We start from the raw sequence: 25,744 nt of genomic DNA, 5'->3' as shown, positions 1-25,744 counted from the left end.
GCAGGTGGTGACAGGGGTTTAAACCCAGATCCTTGCGCACTGTCACCTATGTGCTCATTCACGTGCACCACCACCTGTATTTACTTTTATTTACTGTACTTAGCACCACCCCTGTATTTACTTTTATTTTTTTACCAGAGCACTGCTCAGTTCTGGCTAATGGTGATGGGGGATTGAACCTGGGATTTTGGAGCCTTAGGCATGAGTTTCGTTCTTTCTTTCTTCTTTTTTTTACCAGAGCACTGCTCAGCTCTGGTTTATGGCAGTGTGGGGGATTGAACCTGGGACTTGAGAGCCTCAGGAATGAAAGTCTCTTTGCATAACCATTATGCTATACCCCCACCCAGGCATGAGTTTCTTTGCATAACCTCTATGCTGTCTACCCCCACCCTGGGCTATAGATTTATTAATGGGGGCTGGGGGTAAGACAAAACCGGAGCATCATTCTGGCATATGCAATACTGGGGACTGAGTCCAATGTTGTATCTACTGCGCCACCTCCTGGAATACCCTGGAAGACTTTTTCATTATTTTTATTTCAGATAGAGACGCCCAACCCTTCTACTTACTACCAGGCTCAAATCTAGGCCACAGTCATGGCAAGTATGGACCCTACCCTATTTTCTTTTTTAAAATTATCTCTATTTATTGGATAGAGACAGGCAGAAATTGAGAAGGAATGGGGAGGTAGAAAGGGAGAGATGGGGCTGGGTGGTGGCCTACCTGGTTACAATGTGCAAGTATCTGGGTTCAAGTCCCCTGGCATCCACTTGCAAGGGAAAGTGTTGCAGTTGTCTCTGTCTCTCATTTTTTTAAAAAAAATTCTTTATTGGGGGATTAATGTTTTAGATTCAACAGTAAATACGATAGTTTGTACATGCATAACATTTCTCGGTTTTCCACACAACACAACCCCCACTATGTCCTCAGCCATCATGTTCCAGGACCTGAAAACCCCCCCCCCACCACCACCACCATCACCAAGAGTCTTTTCCTTTGGTGCAATACAGCATCTCTAGTCCAGGTTCTGCTCAGTGTTTTCTCTTCTGATCTTGTTTTTCAACTTCTACCTATGAGTGAGATCATCCCATAGTCATCCTTGTTTCTGACTTATCTCAACATGATTCCTTCAAGCTCCAATCCAGTTTAGTGGTATTCCATTGTGTATATAGACCACAACTTGCTCAGCCACTCAGCTGTTGTTGGGACACCTGGGTTGCTTCCAGGTTTTGGCTATTAAAAGTTGTGCTGCTATGAACATAATATACACAAATCTGTTTGGATGGCTGTTTGGCTCCTTAGGATATATCCCCAGGAGAGGAAGCGCCAGGTCATGTGTAGGTCCATTTCTAGCTTTTTATTTTATTTTATTTTATTTATTTATTCCCTTTTGTTGCCCTTGTTGTTTTATTGTTGTAGTTATTATTGTTGTTGTCTTTGTTGGATAGGACAGAGAGAAATGGAGAGAGGGGAAGACAGAGATGAGGAGAGAAAGATAGACACCTGCAGACCTGCTTCACGGCCTGTGAAGCGACTCCCCTGCAGGTGGGGAGCCGGGATTCGAACTGGGATCCTTATGCCGGTCCTTGTGCTTTGCGCCACCTGCGCTTAACCCACTGCGCTACAGCCCGACTCCCCATTTCTAGCTTTCTGAGAGTTCTCCAGATTGTTCTCCACAGGGTTTGGATCAATTGACATTCCCACTAGCAGTGCAGGAGGGTTCCTTTGACCCCACAACCTCTCCAGTATTTGTTGCTGTTATTTTTTCTTTTTAATTTCTTTATTGGGGAATTAATGTCTTACATTCAACAGTAAATACAATAGTTTGTACAAGCATAACATTCCCCAGTTTTCCATCTAACAATACAACCCCCACTAGGTCCTCTGTCATCCTTCTTGGATCTGTATTCTCCCCATGCACCCACCTACCCCCACCCGCTGTTATTTCTTCTGATGTATGACATTTTCACAGGAGTGAAGTAGTATCTCACTGTTGTCTTATTTGCATTTCTCTGACAATGACGTGTAGTCTATTTTAATTTTTTTGAAAATAATCTACTCCCTTTTTGTTGCCCTTATTTATCATTGTAGTTATTATTGTTATTGATGTTGTCATTGTTGGATAGGACAGAAAGAAATGGAGAGAGGAGGACAAGACAGAGAGGGGAAAGAGAAAGACACCTGCAGACCTGCTTCACCACTTGTGAAGGGACTCCCCTGCAGGTGGGGAGCCAGGGCTCTAACTGGGATCCTTACGCTGGTCCTTGCGCTTTGCACCACCTGCGTGCTTAACCCACTGCGCTACCTCCCTGACAGAGAGACAGAGACACTTGCAGCCCTGTTTCAACACTTGCAAAGCTTTCTTCCTGCAGGGGGAAGCCTGGGGCTTTAACCTGGGTCCTTGCCCATGGTAACATGTGTGCTCTACAGGGTGCACCGCGCGGCCCTCTACCCTGTTTTCTACACCCCTACAAAAGTTATTACTGTTACTACTTTGTGAAAGACACAGACTAGAACAATGTTTTGGCATATCAAACTTTAAAAAAGAACATTATTTATGAGAAAGAGCCAGACATCATTCTGGTACATGTACTGCCCAGGATTGAACTCATGACCTCATGCTTGAGAGTCTAATGCTTTATCCACTGCGCCACCTCTAGAACTTTTAAAAAATACAGGGCCGAGTGGTGACGCACCTGGTTGAGTGCACATGTTACAAGGCTCAAGGACCCAGGTTCAAGCCCTCGCCCCCACTTACATGGGGAAAGCTTCACGAGTGGTAAAGCAGGGCTGTAGCTGTCTGTCTCTCTCCTTCTCTATAAACACTTTCCTTCTGGATTCCTAGCTGTGTCTATCCAAAATAAAAAAATTCAACTATTGGGGCAATCAAGTAGAAGTGATTGGCTGGAATCTATAGGTCTGAGTTGGTCAAGGTTTTGCCTTTTACACACCTGGGTAAATCACTTATAATAAAGCAGACAGAATAATCAAGATGTTGAACGGCTTTTAAAATTGAAGTGTGGGGCTAGGCGGTGGCTCGCTTGGTTGAGCGCTCCCGTTACCAGGCCCAAGGCCCCCACCTCAAGGCGGAGGCTTCAGAAACTGTGCGGCAGTGCTTTAAGAGTATCTCTCCCTATCGCCACTGTCCCTTCTCAATTTCTCCCTGTCCTATCAAATATAAGGCATAAAACTGATTAAGACTGGCACAAATCAAGCGTCCACTAAACCGATGTTTTATTTTAACAGAAGGGAGACCGAGGTAAATACTACAAAAGCCAGAAAGACTGAGCACCAAAAGAACCTGGAGAAGACAGGTGTGGGGCGTCTGGAGGGCCGCGCGGGACCAGAGCAGACAGAGGGCAGAGGCACTAACCCCAACGAGCCTCGGCGGCTCCATCATTTCCCTTGAGGCAGAAGCTTGAGCTTCGGTAAATCTGGCTTAATTTGCCCGCAATTCCCACCCCCCACCGCCCCTAAGCCCTGTTCTGGACAAAAGCCCTGAAAGTAGTGAATTCTTAGTTTCTTCAGAACACTGCATGCCGCCCGGGTCTCACACTGCAGCCGGAGAACATGGCGCCCACACTGCGGGGCGCCCACCCAGCCACACCGAGCTGCAGCCCAACGACGCGACCGTACACAGAACAGCTCGAGACCGCCTCCAACCGCCTGCGGGCAGGATGACTTCCGGAGGCGCAGAAGGAATGGCGCAACCCGGACAGTCCTGAGAAGACAAAAATTTTGGCAGCCAGGACAGTGCCACGTGAAAAATCTCCGCTTTTCAAGACTTTCACACAGGTTAACGAGGAACCACTCCAGTCTCTACACTCCCAAGATTTATACAACTAACCAGAATCTGTCTCGAGGCAGTTTTATATTCTATTTGGCAAATTCTTTTCAGGCATTTATAGTGGCCACCTCAACGTCCTATTGCTTAAGCGCGCGCTCCAGGGGACTCAGAAATGCCAGCGGACGTGGGCGGTGCTTAAGTGTCTACGCATGCGTAATGCGAAGTACGCAGGCGCAGTACGGTCCCCCGGGCGACGGCGGTGGCGGCTGTTCGGGGTGCTCGGCTCCCTCCCATCTAGGCCGACCCCGGCCTGTTTCACCCCCAGAAAATCACTGGGGCTGCAAGCTTTCTCGTCGTTCCCCACGAAAGTAAAGCTTGGGGACCTGGGGGGGATCCGGAAGTACCGCCTCGCAATCCCCAAATACAACCGGGGAAACGGAAGTGGCCATCGGTGGTAGGTTGGGGGAGACCGGAAGTGACGGTACCGTGGGGAAGACGGGGCGGAGCAGCTGAGTGGTGGGGAGTGTGTGTGTGTTTGTGTGTGCGCGCGCTCGCTCGTGTGTGTGTCCGCGCGTGCGCGCGCGCCTGTGTTTGATGTGTTGGTTGCGCCGCCGTGCTGGAGCAACGAGGAAAGGAGGAAGTGGGGCAGTCAGCTAGCGGGTCTGACCCTCAGTGAGTGACCGTCATCTCGGGTCAGCCGTGACTTAGGAGGGTTGGATGGGCGTGGCGTGGCGCGCGTGCGCGAAACCACTCTCCGCAGAGTCTGGCGCGACCCTTACTCTGGCGTTTTTCCAGGGTTTGCGGATTTCTGGGGCCGGTCGCTCGTTCTATGCGACCGGTGATGCTAGTGGTCTCCTGCTTCTTCCCTTCCCAGTTTCCTAGCCCGACTGGCCCTCCTCCCTTACTGTGATTGGCATGGTGGAACCCCTCCCACCTCCCCGTCCTCCAGTCCCTGTGCCTTCGAGCTCCTTGCCCTTTGTGTTTCTCTCTGTGCCCCGGAATCGGAAAGGGGGATGGGGGCGGGCGTGAGTGTGTGTGTGTGTGGGAGAAACTCTTTAGGTATTGGGGCGGAGACTCAAGCCCGGAGGTTTCCGGGTATATGAAATCTGGGCGACAGCGGCCTCCCTCCTTCTTCTTTAGAGCGCTGTCGGCCATGGAGCCCAGTGATAGTAGCAGTACCGCTATGGAGGAGCCTGACAGCCTGGAAGTGTTGGTGAAGACCCTGGACTCACAAACTCGGACATTTATTGTGGGGGCCCAGGTGAGAACCCAATACTTTATTAACTTTTCCTCTCGTAGCCAGAGAAGCTTGGTTTTCTGCTCCTCTGTTCTTTTATTGACTTGTTCATATTCAGGATAGAACATTTAATGAGGTTTCTTGTTAGGTAAGATGGTATGATTCCTGTTAAGTGAGGTCGACTTTGTACTGCTTTTCTTTACCGCAGAAAAACTCAGGGAAATAGGAAGGAGGAGGAATCTGTATGCCATTATGACCAGCTAGTAGGGACAGAAATGACTCCTGTGTTTGGGAAGGGAAACAACACACAGACTCCAAATTCAAATGTGTTAGAATTAAAAAAAAATGACTAGGTTTATCTAAGCTGTGTTTTTATTGCAAAAGGCAATTTTATATTTATAACTTCTAAACCTCTGAAGTGTATTTCTAGTGGGTGCTGTATGTTGTGCTTTTAAACACTAGAAGTCAGAGCCCATAATGCAGATAGAGTTCTAATAGAATGATGATTGGAATTACAAATGTGTCTGATTTGAAATAAAATTGGGCAGCAAGATGATGGATTTGGAGAGGTTTTGGGTCAGCCTTATGAAAATTAATTAAAACTTATATTTTGATTGTGCTGAGTCTTGCAAGAGCTCTGTGCTTTTCCTTCATCTGTATTTCACCATCTCATTGCTGAAAGGAAGATTAAAAACTAGAGCCAAAAAAAAAAAGATGTTTACCTACACAAAAAAAACTTAAAAAAACATAATTATTAATGAGAGAGAACCAGAGCTTCACTTTCACATATGCACTACTGGGAAGCAAACTAAGCACCTCAGTACTGCAAGTATGGTACTACTTCCCAGTCTGTTTTGCTTATTACTTAGTTTTCTTGAACTAGATCACTGCCTAGGCCTGGCTATTGATTGTGCCAGGAGGGATTTAATCTGGGACATCTCAGATGTAAGTCCAGCTCGTCAGTGCTGCATTATTATCTCCCTTTCCCCTATACAAAAATTATGAAGGGGCTGGGGAAAATAACAATGATTATGAAAAAAGACTTTTATGCCGGTGGCATCAAAGACCTTAGATTCAGGCCCCAGCACCACCATAAAATAATAATAATGATAATAACAAAAAACACACACACAACTTGAGGTTTTCTGTTTTTTTTTTTTTTTAAATTTCTTTCTTTATTGGGGAATTGTTTTACATTCAACAGTAAATACAATAGTTTGTACATGCATAACATTCCCCAGTTTCCCATTTAACAATACAACCCCCACTATGTCATTTATCATCCTTCATGGACCTGTATTCTCCCCACCCACCTGTTTGCTTTTTTTTTTTGTCTCATTATTTGCCTTTTCTTACATCTAGATTGGTTTGGGTCTCATAGGTAGGTAGCACCTTGAATTTGATTCTACTTGCATGTTAGGAACTACTGAATTACCCTATCTTCTCATAGACAGTGTTTTTTATTGTTGTTGTTTTTAACCAGAGCACTGTTTTGCTCTGGTGTTACTGGGGATTGAACTTGGGTTGCACACATGGCAAAACAAAAACAGCAGTGTAAACACATAGTTTTTGTTTGTTTATACCAGAGCAGTGCTCAGCTCTGGCATATGATGGTGCAGGGGATTGAACTTGGGACCTGGAAGCCTCAGGCATGAGAGTCTGTTAACATAACCATTATACTATCTAGGGGTCAGGTGGTGGCATACCTGGCCGGATTGCTCATGTTACAATGGTTTGGGCCCTCAGTCCTCACCTGCAAGGGGGAAAGCCATCCATCTTGATTTCTGGCTGTTTCAATCTAATAAATAAGTATTAAAAAAAAATTATTCTGTCTACCCCCACCCCATAGTATTGATATATAGCATTTTTGTTATTATGTGGGTGCATTTCCACTTGATAAGGTATTTCATCTTTGTTGATAGTGACTTAATTAAACTCTTTTGAACTTCATGTTGTAGACTCATTTATGTCATTTTTTTAAAATTGTTGTAGTTAATTGTTGTTAGTGATGTCATTGTTGTTGGATAAGACAGAGAGAAATGGAGAAGGGGAAGACAGGGGGAGGAAAAGATAGACACCTGCAGACTTGCTTCACCACTTGTGAAGTGACTCCCCTGCAGGTGGGGACCCGGGGCCTGGAGCCGGGATCCTTACACCTGTCCTTGGGCTTTGTGCCACCTGCACTTAACCCACTGCACTTAACCTGCTGCACTACCACCCGACTCCCTCATTTATGTCATTATTCCTGTTATACTTTGAGAAAAAACTATAAGGATTGTGACCCAGAGGTGACTCAGTGGATAAACTGTTAGACCGAAAGCATGGGGTCCTGAGCATTGCCTGTAAGCAAGAGTGATGGTGTGTTTTTTTCTCCCACCTCTCTCCCACTAATACTTTTTTTTTTTTTTTGAAAACTGAGGAGTTTCTTCCTTGGTCTTCAAAATATGATATTATATGGTTTTATTTACTTACTACTAGTTAATTATTTTTGTTGTGTGTGTGTGTTTTCTCCAGAGCAGTACTCAGCTCTGGCTTGTGGTGGTGCTGGGGATTGAGAGACTTTTAGTGCCTCAAGCATCTTTTTTCATAACCATTATGGTATTTCCCTTGCTCTTTAAAGATTTATTCTCTTTTCTTGCCCTTGTTTTATTATTGTAGTTACTACTGTTGTTACTGATGTCGATCGTTGTTGGATAGGACAGAGAGATGGAGAAAGGAGGGGAAGACAGAGAGGGGGAGAGAAAGACACCTGAAGACCTTCTTCACCACCTGTGAAGCAACCCCCCCTGCAGGTGGGGAGCCGGGGGCTTTATGCCACCTCTGCTTAACCTGCTGCGCTACTGCCCTACTCCCGATTTATTTTATCTTTATACATATGAGAGACTGTTAACCGTGAAACACAGAGTGAGATCAAGAGAAGCCAGAGCATCACTCTGATACATGAGGTTTTAGGGAACTATATATTGTATCAGGAGCCTCAGGCATGCAAGTTCCATGCTCTACTAGTTGAGCCATCTACCCAGCTTCAGTTTTTCCCCCATGAGGGGGGTACTGGGGCGGGGGGTATTGTCACTAGGACTTCACTGCTCCAAGTTGACCTTTTCAGATGGAAAGATGAATAGACACCACAACGCCAGATCTTCCTCCTGTGCAATGGGGGCCAGGTTCAGACCTAGGATTTGTGCATGGCAGAAAACAGTTGTACTATCCAAATGAGCTATCTTTCTAGTGATATATGGATTTAAGAAAACCATAGGTTTTTGTGACTAGATATACAAAGATAATCCACCACTTTTCCTAAGAATTAGTTGTCTAGTTTGGGTTAAAAATATTATTGGGGGGGGGCGGGGCACTAGCATAGTGGGTTAAGCACACATGGTGCAAAGCACAAGGATCAGAATAAGGATCCTAGTTGGAGCCACGCACTCCCCACCTGCAGGGGAGTCACTTCACAAGTGGTGAAGCAGGTGTCTATCTCGCCCCCTCTCTGTCTTCCCCACCTCTCTCCATTTCTCTCTGTCCTATCCAACAACGACATGACAACAACAACAAGCAACAAGGACAACAAAATGGAAAAAATGGCCTCCAGGAGCAGTGGATTTGTAGTGCAGGCACCAAGCCCCAGCAGTAGCCCTGGAGGCCAAAAAGAAATGATTTTGGTTGTTGCTGTTTTCTCTTTCAGTTGGGTCTTAATGTTCTTACCCCCTTTTTTTCTTTCTTTCTTTTTTTTTTTTTTAAAGTATTTTATTTATTTTTGAGAGAGATGCAGAGAAAGAAAGACACAGAAACACCAAAGCACTGCTCAGCTCTGGTTTATGGTGGTATGGGGGATTGAACCTGGAATTTCGGAGCCTCAGGCATGACAGTCTCTTTGTATAACAACTGTGTTATCTACCCCCACCCACCCTGTTTCTTTAATCTTTTTCACTACTTTTATATATTTTTTAAAAAATATTTTATTTTTGAGAGAGGTGCAGAGAAAAACACAGAGAGAAACACCAGAGCACTGCTCAGCTCTGGCTTGTGGTGGTGCGGGGGACTGAACCTGGGACTTAGGAGCCTCAGGCATGAGAGTCTGTTTGCATAACCATTATGCTATCTCCCCCGCCCTACTACTTTTATTTTTGAGATTACAAAGTTGGATCATTTTGTGTTTGGGAAAGGGTCACTTTTTTTAAGGACACATTCCCTTGGTAGCTAGGTGGAGGCTAGAAAGATGTGAATGTCAATTGACTTTTATGTTTTTTAGCCATGTATGAAATTTTTTCTAAGCCTGTAACTTCAGCTTTTTTGTGTTTATTGTCTGCATTTTGATAGGTATTGTTTGAGTTCAGGTCTTTATGCAGATAAGTAGTGATTTTGTGTTGGGGTATGTTTGTCCTTATGAATTTGAGAAAAGACAACAGTCCCTCTTCTGTCTTTTCTCTTGCTTCCGTGATTCTCATTTTTAACTTTTTTCCTTGGCAGATGAATGTAAAGGAGTTTAAGGAACATATTGCTGCTTCTGTCAGCATCCCCTCTGAGAAACAAAGACTCATCTATCAGGGACGAGTTTTGCAGGATGATAAGAAGCTCCAGGAATACAGTAAGGGTGCATGGGAAGCAGTTCTGAGGTGTGGGTACAGTCCTGAGTGTGCAGATATACTTGATACGTTGTATTGGTGTTTATCTTTTTTCCCCCCTGCAGATGTTGGGGGAAAGGTTATCCATCTGGTGGAACGGGCTCCTCCTCAGACTCAACTCCCTTCTGGGGCATCTTCTGGGACAGGGTCTGCCTCAGCCACCCATGGTGGAGGACCCCCATCTGGTACTCGGGGACCTGGGGCCTCTGTTCATGACCGGAATGCCAACAGCTATGTCATGGTTGGGACCTTCAATCTTCCTGTAAGCTTGTGTTCCATGTGGCAGGAGGGTTGTGGGGAAGCTTTGTTTTGGTTGTGGTAGTAGCGGGAAGCTCATTAGACATATCTCTGAGTCTTTAGAATTTGTTTGGAAGGCTTTGTAGTCTGACAATGAGTTTAGTCTTTGAGGACACAAGGACTTGGGTTGCAGAGAATGAGTTAGATGCATGGGGGTCGTAGAATTTGGCTTCTCCCAGAACAACTTCCCTTACCCTTTCCCCAGAGTGACGGCTCTGCTGTGGATGTTCACATCAACATGGAACAGGCCCCAATTCAGGTATCATAGGGCCTGGGAGGGTCAGGGAAGGGGATCTGGGAGAAGGAGGCCGTGAGGTGGGTGATGGTGGACCTGACTGAAGAGGTGACAACTGATTTTAGTAGGTGGTGAAGTTTGTGACTTCTTTTCAAACCCACTTTGTTCTTCCCTTCTTATTGTAGAGTGAACCCCGAGTAAGGCTGGTGATGGCTCAGCACATGATCAGGGATATACAGACTTTACTATCCCGGATGGAAGTAAGTGGGCAGGGTGGCTGGGATATTTCTGTTTGTCTCTCTTTGTACTTGTCTTCCCTTAGTCGTGGGAGTGAGGACATGACTGGCCACATCCACTGCATTCTGCTCTCCTAATCTGGTTGGTCTCTTTGCAGTCTTTGTTCTTTTGAACAGAAAAAGTAACTTTGTAAGGCCATCTTGTCCTGTTAGTTCACCTAGTTCCTAATATCTGGGAAGTTTGTTTCAGACTAATCAGATAACTCTTAAATGACTTTTTTTTTTTCCTCCGGGGTTATTGCTTGGCTCGGTGCCTGCACCATGAATCCACTGCTCCTGGAGGCCATTTTTCCCCCTTTTTGTTGCCCTAGTTGTTGCAGCCTCGTTGCGGTTATTATTGCCATCGTTGACGTTGCTTTGTTGTTGGATAGGACAGAGAGAAATGGAGAAAGGAGGGGAAGACAGAAAGAGAGGGGGAGAGAAAGACACCTGCAGACCTGCTTCACCGCCTGTGAAGTGACTCCCCTGCAGGTGGGGAGCCGGGGGCTCGAACCGGGATCCTTACACCGGTCCCTGCGCTTTGCGCCACGTGCGCTTAACCCACTGCGCCACCGCCCGACCCCCAAATGACATTTTTTAAAAAGATGAATATTCTACTTTTAAACTCTTTAATCATCATATTTGATTCTGTTATGTCCTAATTTTACTCATTGTTGTGCAGCTGCAGCTTATGAGTGTTTCTTTTTTTTTTTTTTTCCTCTCCAGGGTTATTGCTGGGCTCGGTGCCTGCACCATGAATCCACTGCTCCTGGAGGCCATTTTTTTCCCCCTTTTTGTTGCCCTTGTTGTTGTAGCCTCGTTGTGGTTATTATTATTGCCATTGTCGATATTGTTCGTTGTTGGATAGGACAGAGAGAAATGGAGAGAGGAGGAGAAGACAGAGAGGGGGAGAGAATGATAGACACCTGCAGACCTGCTTCACCGCCTGTGAAGTGACTCCTCTCAGGTGGGGAGCCTGGGGCTCCAACTGGGATCCTTAAGCCATTCCCTACGCTTTGCGCCACCGCCCGACCCCCCTATGAATGTTTCTTATGGAGGTTAGGAAACCACAATCTCCTTTTTTTTTTTTAAGATTTTATTTATTTATTCATGAGATGATAGGAGAGAGAGAACCAGACATCACTCTGGTACATGTGCTGCTGGGGATTGAACTCGGGACCTCATGCTTAAGAGTTCAAAGCTTTACCTACTGCGCCACCTCCCAGACCACCATAATCTCCTTTTTATCAGTTTACTTAGAAGTATTATAGATATTTATTACAAATCTAATTTACATTTTCTTAATATTGGTTGCTAGGAAGTCAAAGATATGATTGTAGAACCATGCCTTTGAGGGAGCCTAGTTAGCACATTTTCTCTGCTCAATTTTCACTTGGTCTTCCTCCTTTGATCTGAGTAATGCTTTGCAGCAGTCTCATGTTGCCTTTGGTATCCTGTCTTTCTTTCCACTTTTAGTGTCGAGGGGGGACCCAAGTACAACATGGTCAACCATCTGCACAAACCCCAACTGTGGCCCCAGAGCCAGTAGCCCTGAGCTCTCAAACATCAGAACCAGTCGAAAGTGAAGTGCCTCCCCGGGAGCCTATGGAGGCAGAAGATGTGGAGGAACGTGCTCCAGCTCAGAACCCCGAGTTCACTCCTCCTGGTCCAGCGCCAGCAGGCCCAACAACTGCCCCAGAGACAAATGCACCCAAGTGAGAGATGAAGGGAACCTTCAGGGAGAGTGATTGTGAATCCTCAATGGAGTATGGGAACCAGGAAAGATGGTGGGAGAGGAATTGTTTTGAGGTCTTACTGGCTCTGAATTAAGAGAAATGAGGTTAGTCATCAACTGAGCCTGGGGTAGGGAAATTTAGTGCTTCCTGAAGGTTTTTTTTTTTTTTTTTTTAAGATTTTACTTATTAATAAGAAAGACAGGAGGAGAAGAGAAAGAATCAGACATCACTCTGGTACATGTGCTTCCAGGTACCGAACTCGGGACCTTGTGCCTGAGAGTACAGTGTCTCTACTGCACCACTTCCCAGACCACCCTGAAGCTTTTCTCTAAGTACCCCCCCCCCTTAGGTACAGAATTATAGGATTGTGTGGTAGGGAGGGTATAATATATATATAAAACATCTGAGAGGCTAGGAGAGAGATAAAGCAAACTTGGTACTTTCTTGCTAGGATGTAGGAAATCTGAGGAAAACCTTAATTCACTACCTCTTGGGCTTGTCCACAGCCATCCTTCCCCTGCAGAGTATGTAGAGGTGCTTCAGGAACTACAACGACTTGAGAATCGCCTCCAGCCCTTCCTACAGCGCTACTATGAAGTTTTGGGTGCTGCTGCTACCACTGACTACAACAACAATGTGAGCGCCCTCACCCCCACCTCCCACATAGGCTAAAATACATATGACCCTTGCACCCCCCCCCCCCAAGCCCTTCAGATGTTATCTATAGCATAGTCATTTTTTTTTTTCCTGGACTTCTTAATGACCTTTTTCTCCCTTATAGGGAAAGTGATAAATCTTTGTGTTCTCTACTGACATTGCACTTTTAAGTCCATTAAGTGAGTTGTTTAGAAAGTGAAATAATTCATTAGGAGTTGACCTACTGGTTCACTGTAGGGTCTGCTTTGAACAGGAAACTGCAGAGTAGAGGATAGCATAATGGTTATGCAAAGAGACTCTCATGCCTGAGGGTCCAAAGTCCCAGGTTCTATCTCTTACAGCACCCTAAGCCACAGTTGAGCCGTGCTGTGGTAAAAAACAAAAACCTATATATGGTAGAACCTTTTTTTTTTTTTTTTTTTAACCAGAGCACTGTTCAACTCTGGCTTATGGTGTTACAGTGGTGTAGGGGATTGAACCAGGGACTTTGGAGCCTCAGGCATGAGAGTCTGTTTGCATAACCATTATGCTATCTACTCTCCGCCCTCTGCCCAGTAGAATCTATTTTTAAAGATTAGGTCTAACCTCAGGATATTGCTGAATGTTTATAGTAAGAGGTATTTCTCAAAAGGTATTACTTTTTGGGACTGCTCTGGCCATTTTTTTTTTTTTACCTTTCTTCATTTGGTCTTGGGTATAGCAAGAAAGCCGCGAAGAGGACCAGCGCTTGATCAGCTTGGTTGGGGAGAGCCTTCGACTGCTGGGCAATACCTTTGTTGCACTGTCTGACCTGCGCTGCAATCTGGCTTGTGCTCCCCCACGACATTTACATGTGGTCCGACCCATGTCTCACTACACCACCCCCATGGTGCTCCAGCAGGCAGCCATTCCCATCCAGGTGGGTAGGGAGGATCAGGGGCTGTTTGTGGAATAATCCCAAGTAGTTATCTGGTTTGAAGGAGGATAGAATGGGGAAGACTTTGGGGAAATAGTGGTAAAGGTTGTGGGGAGGCTTTGGAAAATGTATCAAGCAGCTGGGGAGGTGGTAAGGTGGTGGTGGAGCACAGGACTTGGAAATGTTGGGTCTTGAGTGTTATCCCTGACAGCACAGATGCTGGAGTGATCCGCTTATTCTGTCATTAATGAGAGAATTTTTTTAAAAAGGAATATACTAAGTGGTACTCTGGGTTGGATTCTTGTGTTTTTCTCACTTTTACCTTATCTGTTTTTTTCCAGATAAATGTGGGGACCACTGTGACCATGACAGGGAATGGAACCCGGGCCCCCCCAACTTCCACTGCAGAGGCACCTCCCCCAGGTCCTGGGCAAGCCTCATCACTGGCTCCTTCTTCCACTACTGTTGAGTCCTCAACTGAGGGGGTCCCCCCACCTGGTCCAGCCCCACCCCCAACTGCCAGCCACCCAAGGGTCATCCGAATTTCCCACCAGAGTGTGGAACCTGTGGTCATGATGCACATGAATATTCAAGGTGAGTTAGGATTGCTCACTGACAGAAAAGAGCAGTGCAGGTGTGGTTAGTGCCAAGGTGTGTGGGAGCAGGGGTGGGGAAGGAAAACAATGGCTGACAGTGGCAGCAGAGGAAAAAACAGCAGAAGCTTTAGTTGGCTTGTGTGGGGAGGGACTGCTTTGTCCTTGGAGCTTTGTTCGTGTGGCGAAAGTGCACTTCCTCCCTGTCTGAATGGCAAGAAAGACGCATGCTTTGTGGTGGGGGAGGAGAATCTGAAGGACATAGGTCTCAGAGGGATACAGTTAGGTCTTGGCTTTGCCTATCTCAGGGCCACTTTCTCTGTCTCCCTGCCCAGATTCTGGCACACAGCCTGGTGGAGTTCCGAGTGCTCCCACTGGCCCCCTGGGACCCCCTGGTCATGGCCAGACCCTGGGTAAGAGTAAGGGCATCAGAGCAGGCTGAGCTCTTGGTAGAGAAGGGGTAGGGCCAAGTGGGTGGGTTGAAGGGGGTCCAGGTTCAAGGTTACATCAGACCCGCCCCCCAGGCTCCACCCTCATCCAGCTGCCCTCCCTGCCCCCTGAGTTCATGCACGCCGTCGCCCACCAGATCACTCATCAGGCCATGGTGGCAGCTGTTGCCTCCGCGGCCGCAGGTAATGACCTGGAAGGGGAGGCCTGGGAGGCGGGTCATGGTCCATGGTGGCGGGTACTATCAACTGGCAGGCAAGGGCCCATTTCCCAGCCCTCTGTGTGTCTCTTCTCTGCCACCCACAGGACAGCAGATGCCAGGTTTTCCAACAGCTCCAACTCGCGTAGTGATTGCACGACCTACCCCTCCACAGGCTCGACCATCCCATCCTGGGGGTCCCCCAGTCTCAGGATCTCTGGTGAGTTAAGGGTAAGGGAATTAAAGTGGGAGAAGAATCTGGGGAGAAAATTCTATGTTGAGACATTGAAAGAACAGAGCTAGAAACCTTTCCTTCTTGCCCCTTAGCAGGGAGCTGGACTGGGTACCAATGCCTCTTTGGCCCAGATGGTGAGCGGTCTTGTGGGGCAGCTTCTTATGCAACCTGTTCTTGTAGGTGAGTCCTTCTTTTTAATTTTTTATTATATTTATTTATTTTCTGTTTTGTTGCCCTTGTTTTTTATTGTTATTGTAGTTATTATTATTGATGTTGTCGTTGTTAGATAGGACAGAGAGAAATGGAGAGTGGAGGGGAAGACAGGGAGAGAAAGATAGACACCTGCAGACCTGCTTCACCGCCTGTGAAGCAACTCTCCTGCAGGTGGGGAGTTGGGGGCTAGAACTGGGATCCTTTTGCCGGTCCTGTCCTTATGCTTTGCGCCAATAGTTTTCTTTTTTCTTTCTTTTTTCTTTTTTTTTTTTTTACCAGAACACTGTTCAGCTCTGGCTTATGGTGGTGTGGGGCATTGAACCTGGGACTTTGGAGCCTCAGGCATGACAGTCTCTTTGCATAACCATTATGCTATCTACCCTCTGCCCAGTTTTCTTTTTCTTTCTTTCTTTCTTTTTTTTTTTTAAGATTTTGTTTATTTATTTATTAATAAGAAAGATGGGAGGAGAGAGAAGGAACCAAACATTACTCTGACACATGTGCTGCCGGGGATCGAACTCAGAACCTCATGCTTTATCACTGCGCCACTTCCCAGGCCAGTTTTTGTTTTTTTTTTAAAGAACTTATTTATTCATGAGAAAGGTAGGAAGAGAGAGAAAGAACGAGACATCACTCTGGTACATGTGCTGCAGGGGATTGAACTTGGGACCTCATAGTTGAGAATCCAGTACACTACCCACTGTGCCACCTTCCAGACCACTATTGTTTTTATTCAGATTTCAACTGTCTTCTTTTGGTCCTTACAGCTCAGGGCACCCCAGGAATGACTCCACCTCCAGCCCCTGCAACTGCTTCAGCCAGTGCTGGCACCACCAATACAGCTACCACAGCTGGTCCTGCCCCTGGGGGACCGGCCCAGCCTCCACCTCCCCAACCTCCTGCCACCGATCTTCAGTTCTCTCAGCTCCTAGGGAACCTGCTTGGGCCTGCAGGACCAGGGACCGGAGGGCCTGGCATGGCTTCTCCCACCATCACTGTTGCTATGCCTGGTGTCCCTGCATTTCTCCAGGGCATGACTGACTTCTTGCAGGTAAGTGGCTGGCTTGTTTATTCATCCCCCCACCCAACCCCCATATCCCTGCCAGGATTAAGTATCTTTTGCCATTATAAGAGTGCTGAGTGGGGGTCGAGCGGTAGCGCAGCGGGTTAAGCACATAGGGTGCAAATCGCAGAGACCGTTGTAAGCATCCCGGTTCGAGCCCGCGGCTCCCCACCTGTAGGGGATTGGCTTCACAAGCGGTGAAGTAGGTCTGTAGATGTCTGTCTTTCTCTCTCCTTCTCTGTCTTCCCCATCTCTCTCCATTTCTCTCTGTCATGTCCAACAACAATGATAGCAATAACAACAAGGGCAACAAAAATGGGGAAAAAATGGCCTCCAGGAGCAGTGGATTTGTAGTGCAGGCACTGAGCACCAGCAATAACCCTGGAGGCAAAAAAAAAAAAGTACTGAGCTACAGTGGAAACAAACCCTGGGAATTCACTGTGATTTTTCTCTCTCTTTTTGAAAATGAGGAAAATGATGCTTAGAAACTACAAGCATGGGGCCAAGCAGTGGCACGCCTTATTAAACACGCACATTCCAGTGTGCAGAGTCCTGGGTTCAACTCCCTGGTCCCCACTTTTAAGGGAAAAATGGTGAAGCAGGTGTCTCTCTGTCTCTCCCTCTATCTCTCCCTTCTCAATTTCTCTGTCTTTTCACATAAATGTAAAAAAAAAAAATTAGAAAAGTGAAAAAAGAAATAAACAGTAAGCATAGATGTGAGCATCACTGTGACCTAAGAGTTGTTGCAGTGGTTAGAGTTTTAGACTTGTTTGCATGAGGACCTAAGTTAGTTCCTGGCATCTCATATGCCAGAATGATGCACTGTTTTCTCTTTCTTTCTTTCTTTCTTTCTTTCTTTCTTTCTTTCTTTCTTTCTTTCTTTCAGTTTTATTTATTAATGAGAGAGAGGGAGAATCAGATATCACTCTGGTACATGGGCTGCCAGGGATTGAACTCAGGATCTCATGCTTGAGAGTCCAATGCTTTATCCACTGCACCATCCCCCAGACCTCTTTTTCTTTTTTCTTTCTCGTCTTTTTTTTAAAATATTTTATTTATTTATTCCCTTTTGTTGCCCTTGTTGTTTTATTGTTGTAGTCATTGTTGGATAGGACAGAGAGAAATGGAGAGAGGAGGGGAAGACAGAGAGGAGGAGAGAAAGATAGACACCTGCAGACCTGCTTCACCGCCTGGGAAGCGACTCCCCTGCGGGTGGGGAGCTGGGGTTCGAACCAGGATCCTTATGCTGGTCCTTGTGCTTTGCGCCACCTGCGCTTAACCCGCTGCGCTACAGCCCGACTCCCCTTTCTCAAGTCTTTTAAAAATCATTGTTAACGGGGGTCGGGTGGTAGCTCAGTGGGTTAAACACATGTGGCACAAAGCACAAGGACTTGGTGTAAGGATCCCAGTTTGAACCCTGGCTCCCCACCTGCAGGGGAATCACTTCACAGGCAGTGAAGCAGGTCTGCATGTGTCTTTCTCTCCCCCTGTCTTCCTCATCTCTCTCTATTTCTTTTTTTTTTTTTTTTAACCGTAGCAAATGACCATCTTCTGGGAAGTACAGGTTTTGAACCTGAAAACTCTGTCTGTCTCCTAGTCCACAGAAAGAGCCCAGCCAGATCTCACATCTCTCTCTATTTCTGTCTGTCCTATCCAACAATGATGACATCAACAACAACAATAATAACTACAACAATAAAACACGGACAACAAAAGGGAAAATAAATAATAAAAATTTTAAAAATCATTACTGGGAGTGGGACGGTAGCACAGCGGGTTAAGCGCACGTGGCGCAAAGCGTTAATGGACCGGCACGTAAGGATCCCAGTTCAAACCCCTGGCTCCCTACCTGCAGGGGAGTCGCTTCACAGGTGGTGAAGCAGGTCTGCAGGTGTCTTATCTTTCTCTCCCCCTCTCTGTCTTCCCCTCCTCTCTCCATTTCTCTCTGTCCTGTCCAACGACGACAACATCAATAACAAGAGCAATAATAACTACAACAATAAAACAAGGGCAACAAAATGAATAAATAAATAAAAATTAAAAAATCAGTACTAAAAATTTAGTGTCACTGCTCTCTCTTTTATAGTGTTTTCCTCCCCTAAATATTTTATTAGAAACAGAAATTGAGAGGGGAGAGGGTGTGGATAAAAAGAGAAAGAGACAGAGACACTTGCAGTCCTGCTTCACCACTTGTGAAGCTTTCCCCGTGCAGGTGGGGACCAGGGGCTTGAACCTGGGTCGTTGCGCACTGTAATGTGAGCACTTAAGCAGGTGTGCCCTCATTGCTTTCTTTTCTTCCTCCCCCCCCGCCCCCCCCCCATGGTTATTTGTTGGGATTTGGTGGTCTTCTTAATCCTACTGTTCTGGCAACATTTTTTTTTTTTTAAAGAATTTATTATCTTTTTTTTTAATACTTACTTTCCCTTTTTTCTTATTGTTGATGTAGTTACTATTGTTTTGTTGATGATGTTGTTGGATGGGACAGAGAGAAATGGAGGTAGGAGGGGAAGACGGGGATAGAAAGATAGACACCTGCAGACCTGCTTCACCACCTGTGAAGCAATTCTCCTGTGGGTGAAGAGCTGGGGGCTCAAACCGGGATCCTTACGCTGGTCCTTGTGCTTTGTGCCACGTGCGTTTAACCCGCTGTGCTATGGCCCAACTCCCGAATTTATTACCTTTTAAACCAGAGCACTGCTCTGGTACAGGGGACTGAACCTGGGACTTTGTAGCCTCAAGAATTAGAGTAACTTAGCATAACTATTAAGCTACTTGCAACCATTCTTTCTTTGCCTTTTTAAATATTTTGTTTATTGGATAGAGACAAATTGAGAAGGAAGGTAGAGGTAGAGACAAACACTCTGCTCATGAAGCTTTCCCCCTGTGGTGGTGAGTGAGGGCTTGAGCCTGGTTCCTTGCACACTGTAATGTGTGTGCTATACTTGGTGTGCTACGACCTTGTCCACTTTCTTCCTTTTTCTTTTTGATAGAGGATAAGAAATAGAGGTAGAGACAGAGAAAAGGAGAAGCACCTTTAGTATTGTTGCACTGTTCATGAAGCTTCCCCCTGAAAGGGGGGCTGGAGGGCTTGAATCCAGGTCCATATGCATGCTAACCACTTACTCTCCCTTGTATTTTGTTGTTGATACAAAGATTGACACTGGGCCGACTTTTTCAGATAGAGGCATGTTACCACAGCATTGAAACTTCCTCCAGTATGGTGGGGACTAGGCTGGAATCTGGGTCTTGCACATGGCAAAGCAGGTGCACTATCCAAGTGAACTATTTCGCTGACCCATTTCACCGCTTTCTTGCATAACCCACTAAGAGGGTGAAAGGTAGTGGCTTATCCTCACTCTACTTTTGAGTTATTCTTGACATAATTCCACTTTAAGAAATGCTATTTTTTTTTAAAGATTTTATTTATTATTGAGAAAGATTGGAGGAGAGAGAAAGGACCAGACATCACTCTGGTACATGTGCTGCGGGGGATTGAACTTAGGACCTCAGGACCTCATGCTTGAGAGTCCGATCGATGCTCCACCTCCCGGACAACAGAAATGCTATTTTCATTTCAACCCCTATTTAAAATTCTTTTTTTTCATTAACACAGAGAGGGAAGCAAAGGTGTGAAAGAACACGAAGCATCACTCTGGCGTATGAGATGCCAGGGATTGAACTGGGTCGAAGTCTAGTACCCTACTCACCATGCCACATCCTGGTCCCATTATTTCATCTTACTAAAACCACCATATATGCTGTATTTGCAAGCCTTATATTTACTTAGGTGTGCACAGGTATCATATAGTCTTTGTACATTTTCTACTTGTTTCACTATTACTGACTTTCCTGTTAATCAAAGAAAAAGTTTGTGATTGAAGGGTAAACTCTCCTGTTAATCAAAGAAAAAGTTTGTGATTGAAGGGTAAACTCATTTGTGACTGTGGATGGACAAATGCTGCAGGCAACTCACTGCTGACTTCTGGGTTATTTGTCCTGAGGAATGGAGTACCTAGAGCAGGTCCTGGGCAGAGGAGCTTCAAGAGGAAATGTCATTGCTTGTTTTTATTCCTTCTCTGTCAGGCAACACAGACGACCCCTCCTCCCCCACCACCACCCCCACCTCCACCTCCTGCACCGGAGCAACAGACCACTCCTGCACCAGGGTCCCCTTCCAGTGGCACAGGGAGTCCTGGAGGCCTGGGTCCTGAAAGCCTGCCTCTGGAGTTTTATACCTCGGTGGTGCAGGGTGTGCTGAGTTCCTTGCTAGGCTCCCTGGGGGCTCGAGCTGGCAGCAGTGAAAGTATTGCTGCTTTCATACAACGCCTCAGTGGATCCAGCAACATCTTTGAGCCTGGGGCTGATGGCGCCCTTGGTGAGCAAATTGGTTTGTGTGTGTCTGTGTGGAAGTGGCAGGGAGATGATGACCTTTATTTGAAGATGTTCCCAAGGTGGGATGAGACTGGTGATGGGTAGATAGGTCTAGTAGTACAGACCACTGCTAACTTTTGCCCTTGTCCCCAGGATTCTTTGGGGCCTTGCTTTCTCTTCTGTGCCAGAACTTCTCCATGGTGGATGTGGTGATGCTTCTCCATGGGCATTTCCAGCCACTGCAGCGGCTCCAGCCCCAACTGCAATCCTTCTTCCACCAGCACTACCTAGGTGGCCAGGAGCCCACACCTGGCAACATCCGGGTAAAATGGCCTTGATGGCTTGGGAGGTGACAATGGGTAGAGCATTGAACTGGCACCTTCTGGTCTGTCTGTTCCTTTCTAATAGATAAATACATTGGGACCCAGAGCTCTCCTCATCTTCAGCTCCTTACCCTTGACTCCCACTTAAAGCTACAAGTCCAGGACTTGTGGGAGTAGAAGGGGAACTATCTTGAAAGCTGGGACATGGATCTAAACCTGTGCTGTACTCTTCTTATAGACGGCGACCCACACATTGATCACTGGCCTGGAAGAGTATGTCCGAGAGAGTTTTGTGAGTAACCTTTCTCCATTTCCCTTTTCTGGGTCAGGAGAGCTGCTATTCCTAACTACTACCTCTTTGATTCCCAGTCTCTCTATCTTTCTGATTTTGGAGTCTTTCTGTGTTTTGTCTCAGTCTTTGGTGCAGGTCCAGCCAGGTGTGGACATTATCCGGACAAACCTGGAATTTCTCCAAGAGCAGTTTAACAGCATCGCTGCTCACGTGCTTCACTGCACAGGTAGACCAGTGTGTGGGGGGCCAGGGGGTGTAGGGCATGTTCACTGATAAGGGCTCTTTACTAGTATTCCTTCATGTCTTAACCCACAGATAGTGGATTTGGGGCCCGTTTGCTGGAGTTGTGTAACCAAGGCCTATTTGAATGCCTGGCATTGAATCTGCACTGCTTGGGGGGACAACAAATGGAGCTTGCTTCTGTCATCAGTGGCCGAATTGTAAGCACCACCTAAACCTCATATCCCCAGTCTTTCGTTTCCCTAGGTTTCATCCTCTTTGCTATCCTGCAGTTTTCATTTTACTTTGCCAGACTGTATCTATTGCAAAAGAATATTTTGATTCCTTTCAAAATTTGCATGAGGGTTTTAATTCCAACTCTGCTTTATGTTCCTCAGCGTCGCATGTCTCGAGGGGTGAATCCATCCTTGGTGAGCTGGCTGACCACTATGATGGGACTAAGGCTTCAAGTGGTACTGGAGCACATGCCTGTAGGTCCTGACGCCATACTCAGATATGTCCGCAGGGTTGGTGATCCCCCTCAGGTAAGTGATCTGTTTGGCTGTGGGATTGTCACGGGGCTTAAGGAGCTGGACAGATTTGAGAGGACTTTGTGTTGCTCTTGTCTCAATTTCATAGCCACTTCCTGAAGAGCCAATGGAAATTCAGGGATCAGAGAGAACTTCCCCTGAGCCTCAGGTACCAGTCAGAGGTTGAGGGACCAGAGAATGTGGAGTGGGATTCCTTGGACTTGGGGTGGAAGGGCTGGAGGCTGAGAATTCTGAAACTGGGATCTTGTCTACAATTCCCAGCGGGAGAATGCTTCCCCAGCCCCTGGAACAACAGCAGAAGAGGCCATGTCCCGTGGTCCACCTCCTGCTCCTGAGGGGGTTTCCCGAGATGAACAGGATGGAGCTTCAGCTGAGACAGAACCTTGGGCAGCTGCAGTCCCTCCAGTGAGTGTCAGGATGTGACTCAGTGGTCCAAGGCAGCTGAAAGTTGTGGGGATTACTACTTCGCAATTTTCTTCTCCCCAGGAATGGGTCCCTATTATCCAGCAGGACATTCAGAGCCAGCGAAAAGTGAAACCACAGCCCCCTCTGAGTGATGCCTACCTCAGTGGTATGCCTGCCAAGAGACGCAAGGTTGGTGTTTCTTCCCTGAGGATCTGTTTATCCAAATTCCCCTGTATTGCTCAGGATTAAACCATGCAGAACTGCAAGATTATAGTATAGTTTAGCCCCTTAATTAATTGATGAAACTTTTCTGGGACTTGCATTTCCACACAACCACACCATAATAATTTACCAGTCCTGCTGTCCCTCAGCCTCCTTATCCTGTGATTAGGACCCACTTTCCTTATGGTGGGTTCCTCTTGTGAACTGGCTATCTTTGAATCCTGGATGACATGAGCCAGGCTGCCCCCTCTGATTTTGAAGAGCAAGTTCAGCATATTAAATTCAGTTCTTGGCCAGAGCCAGTTAGGAAGGCATTTGTTGTCAAAACCACACATGGATTATTTCCCTTCTCTCCACTATCATGGAGACTTAGTGGTTTACTTCATGGAAAGGGTGAACTGGTGGTGGCATTGGATCTGACTTTGATCCTTTTTTCCCTCCCAACCCCCTTGTCCCTCAGACGATGCAGGGTGAGGGCCCCCAGCTGCTTCTCTCAGAGGCCGTGAGCCGGGCAGCTAAGGCAGCCGGAGCTCGGCCCCTGACGAGCCCCGAGAGCCTGAGCCGGGACCTGGAGGCACCAGAGGTTCAGGAGAGCTACAGGCAGCAGGTGCCCCCACCTTGAAGCAGAATAGGGATGGTCCTAGTGGGTGGTACTGGGTTAGGGCCCCTTTTCTGGATCCCTTCAGAGATGAACTGGTCAGTCTGGGGGCTATCACTTGATATTTTAAAATTGTTTTTCCTTAGTAATACCTGGGAAGGCTTATATTGCTATATTGGGCTGTTGACTGTGGCTGGTGGGGAAGTGTTAAGTCCTGAGGGATGGCCTTGTGTGCTTGCTGGGATCCTACAACCTAGGCCAATGCACCTCCGACCTGTTTGTTCTTTCTTTTTAGCTTCGGGCGGATATTCAAAAGAGATTGCAGGAAGACCCCAACTACAGCCCTCAGCGCTTCCCTAATGCTCACCGAGCCTTTGCTGATGACCCGTAGCTCTTTTGTCTATGATCCTCCCCTGCCAGGGGACCATTCCTCACCTCCCCTCTTCCTTCACAGTATTTAAGAAATAAAAGTCAGATTTTCCTGGCTCTTTTGTTCCTTAAATTGTGTTTAAGTAATCTAAGCCCTTTGATGTTTTATGAACTTTTAAGAAAATTCATAGGAACCTAGCAGTACTAGACAATTCCACGTGACCAGATTGTGTATCATGTTTTACTGTTTATGCAGCAAAACACTGAAATGTAACAGACTTTTTTTTTTTCCTGTGACCAGAAAATAAACCCAGAGCCTCTTGTTTTCTTGATACTGTGGGGCTGTCTCCAAGAACTTGTTTTTGAATGGGGTGGTGGTGACACTGAGACAGCACAGCACTGCTGTATCTATTTATGGTGCTGATGTAGTGTTGATGCTTACACTAAGGTGTGTGCTCAACTGGATGAGCTGCTATCTCCTGGCCCCAACAAATCTGTTTTAAAGGCTAGCCATTTTCAAGAAACTTTCCTGCAAAAGGAACTTGTTTGAAAATAAAAGGCCTCAGATCTGAGAACAAAGAAAGCTACTTCAGGTACTGTGGTACAATGAACAGGGCGTAAGATTTTCAAGTGGTGCTCTGGTCATCCCCCCCCCCCCCCCGCATTTCTTACGAGATGGGAGAACCAGAACATTCTGGTACATGTGTTGCTGGGGACTGAGCTCAGGACCTCATGCTTGAGAGCACAATGCTTTATCCACTGCGCCACCTCCAGGACCACCCCATAATTAAAATTTACCAGAGTGCTTAGCTGTCTCCAGCCCTCTCAAAAAACAAAAACCATTTCAAGTATAATTTACAATGGGATAAAATAATAAGACTAGTTTCCAAGCAGTTGCAAATCTAGTTTCAATATGATGTACAGGCAGTGTTACTATGTGTAACTCAACTAAACCTGGTAACTTTATACTTTTCAAGGAAATACATCTTTAGTATATCTGAGCATTAACTGCCTGGCAGCTATCAATATTATGTACTGTTCATCAATGGGACTAAAGTGACATGAAAAACAAGATCAGAAAAGAAGACACAAGTAGAACCTGAAATGGAATTGGCGTATCGCACCAAAGTATAAGACTCTTGGGTGGGTAGGTGGGTGGGGAGAATACAGGTCCATGAAGGATGAGAGGACCTAGTGGGGGTTGTATTGTTATATGGGAAACTGGAGAATGTTATGCATGTACAAACTATTGTACTTACTGTTGAATGTAAAACACTAATTCCCCAAGGGAAAAAAAAAAGCTGCTCCTTGGCCCCTCCCTACTGCCTCAATGCCCACAGCAAAAATAAAGTGACATATGGTACCAAGTTCTTAGCCATTTTGAGATTGCAGCTGACCTAATAATAGGTGAATATGTGGTAGGTGATTAGAACATTGATTCAACAACATGAGATCCAATAACATCTCACTGGAGAAGCCGTGCTCAGATAATCCAGATATCCCACTAGAGCCCGATATGTGAGGGTGCCAACCGCAGAGTGGTAACAAACCCACTCCTGTACTCACTGGCACAGATTTACCCAGGAGCCCCACTCTAATAAAACATTGCAGTGCATGGGCAAGGTGGTAGCATAGCTGCTAGAATGCACGTTATGCATGAAAACCTAGGTTCAAGCCCCCAGTGGAGCAGTGCTACAATTGTCTCTCTCTATATAAAAAGTTAACACCTGGGAGTCAGGCAGTAGCGCAGCGGTTAAGCGCAGGTGGTGCAAAGCTCAAGGACCGGCATAAGGATCCCGGTTCGAGGCCCCGGCTCCTCACCTACAAAGGGGTCCCTTCACAGGCAGTGAAGCAGGTCTGCAGGTGTCTTTCTCTCCCTGTCTTCCCCTTTCCATTTCTCTCT

At 46.4% G+C, this 25,744-nt stretch overlaps 1 protein-coding gene across 10 annotated transcripts; it reads left to right on the top strand.

The window, feature by feature from the left end:
* The first annotated feature begins 4,012 nt into the window (after positions 1–4,012).
* Positions 4,013–23,958, top strand: BAG6 (BAG cochaperone 6). Of its 10 annotated transcripts, none has more exons than XM_016194318.2 (26): positions 4,013–4,268; positions 4,928–5,048; positions 9,492–9,609; positions 9,712–9,908; positions 10,149–10,202; positions 10,364–10,438; positions 11,930–12,168; positions 12,696–12,825; positions 13,547–13,744; positions 14,083–14,335; positions 14,670–14,747; positions 14,859–14,966; positions 15,088–15,200; positions 15,308–15,395; positions 16,196–16,479; positions 20,575–20,866; positions 21,016–21,185; positions 21,424–21,477; positions 21,601–21,703; positions 21,793–21,917; positions 22,095–22,241; positions 22,336–22,395; positions 22,509–22,652; positions 22,734–22,841; positions 23,335–23,481; positions 23,768–23,958. In XM_016194318.2, exons 2-26 carry the CDS (start codon positions 4,941–4,943, stop codon positions 23,861–23,863), a joined length of 3,489 nt encoding a protein of 1,162 aa, XP_016049804.1. In that variant the 5' UTR covers positions 4,013–4,268; positions 4,928–4,940; the 3' UTR covers positions 23,864–23,958. The 10 variants fall into 10 exon arrangements, with proteins under 10 accessions (XP_016049804.1, XP_016049805.1, XP_060045438.1 ...); XM_016194319.2 differs by lacking the exon at positions 4,013–4,268 and adding an exon at positions 4,300–4,459; XM_060189455.1 differs by lacking the exon at positions 4,013–4,268 and adding an exon at positions 4,794–4,812 and having other exon boundaries at positions 15,311–15,395.
* The last annotated feature ends 1,786 nt before the right edge of the window (positions 23,959–25,744 follow it).

The sequence above is a fragment of the Erinaceus europaeus genome, chromosome 4 (assembly GCF_950295315.1).
Source record: "Erinaceus europaeus chromosome 4, mEriEur2.1, whole genome shotgun sequence".
In the NCBI taxonomy this organism is placed as follows: domain Eukaryota; kingdom Metazoa; phylum Chordata; class Mammalia; order Eulipotyphla; family Erinaceidae; genus Erinaceus; species Erinaceus europaeus.
This window is presented reverse-complemented; position numbering and strand designations above follow the sequence as displayed.

Bases quoted from the DNA above. Each gene is read 5' to 3' on its own strand.
- BAG6 (XM_016194318.2), top strand. From the start codon at position 4,941: ATGGAGCCCAGTGATAGTAGCAGTACCGCTATGGAGGAGCCTGACAGC. The intron at 9,610-9,711 runs GTAAGGGTGCAT...TCCCCCCTGCAG, and splicing joins TAAGAAGCTCCAGGAATACA to ATGTTGGGGGAAAGGTTATC. The intron at 22,653-22,733 runs GTGAGTGTCAGG...TCTTCTCCCCAG, and splicing joins GGGCAGCTGCAGTCCCTCCA to GAATGGGTCCCTATTATCCA.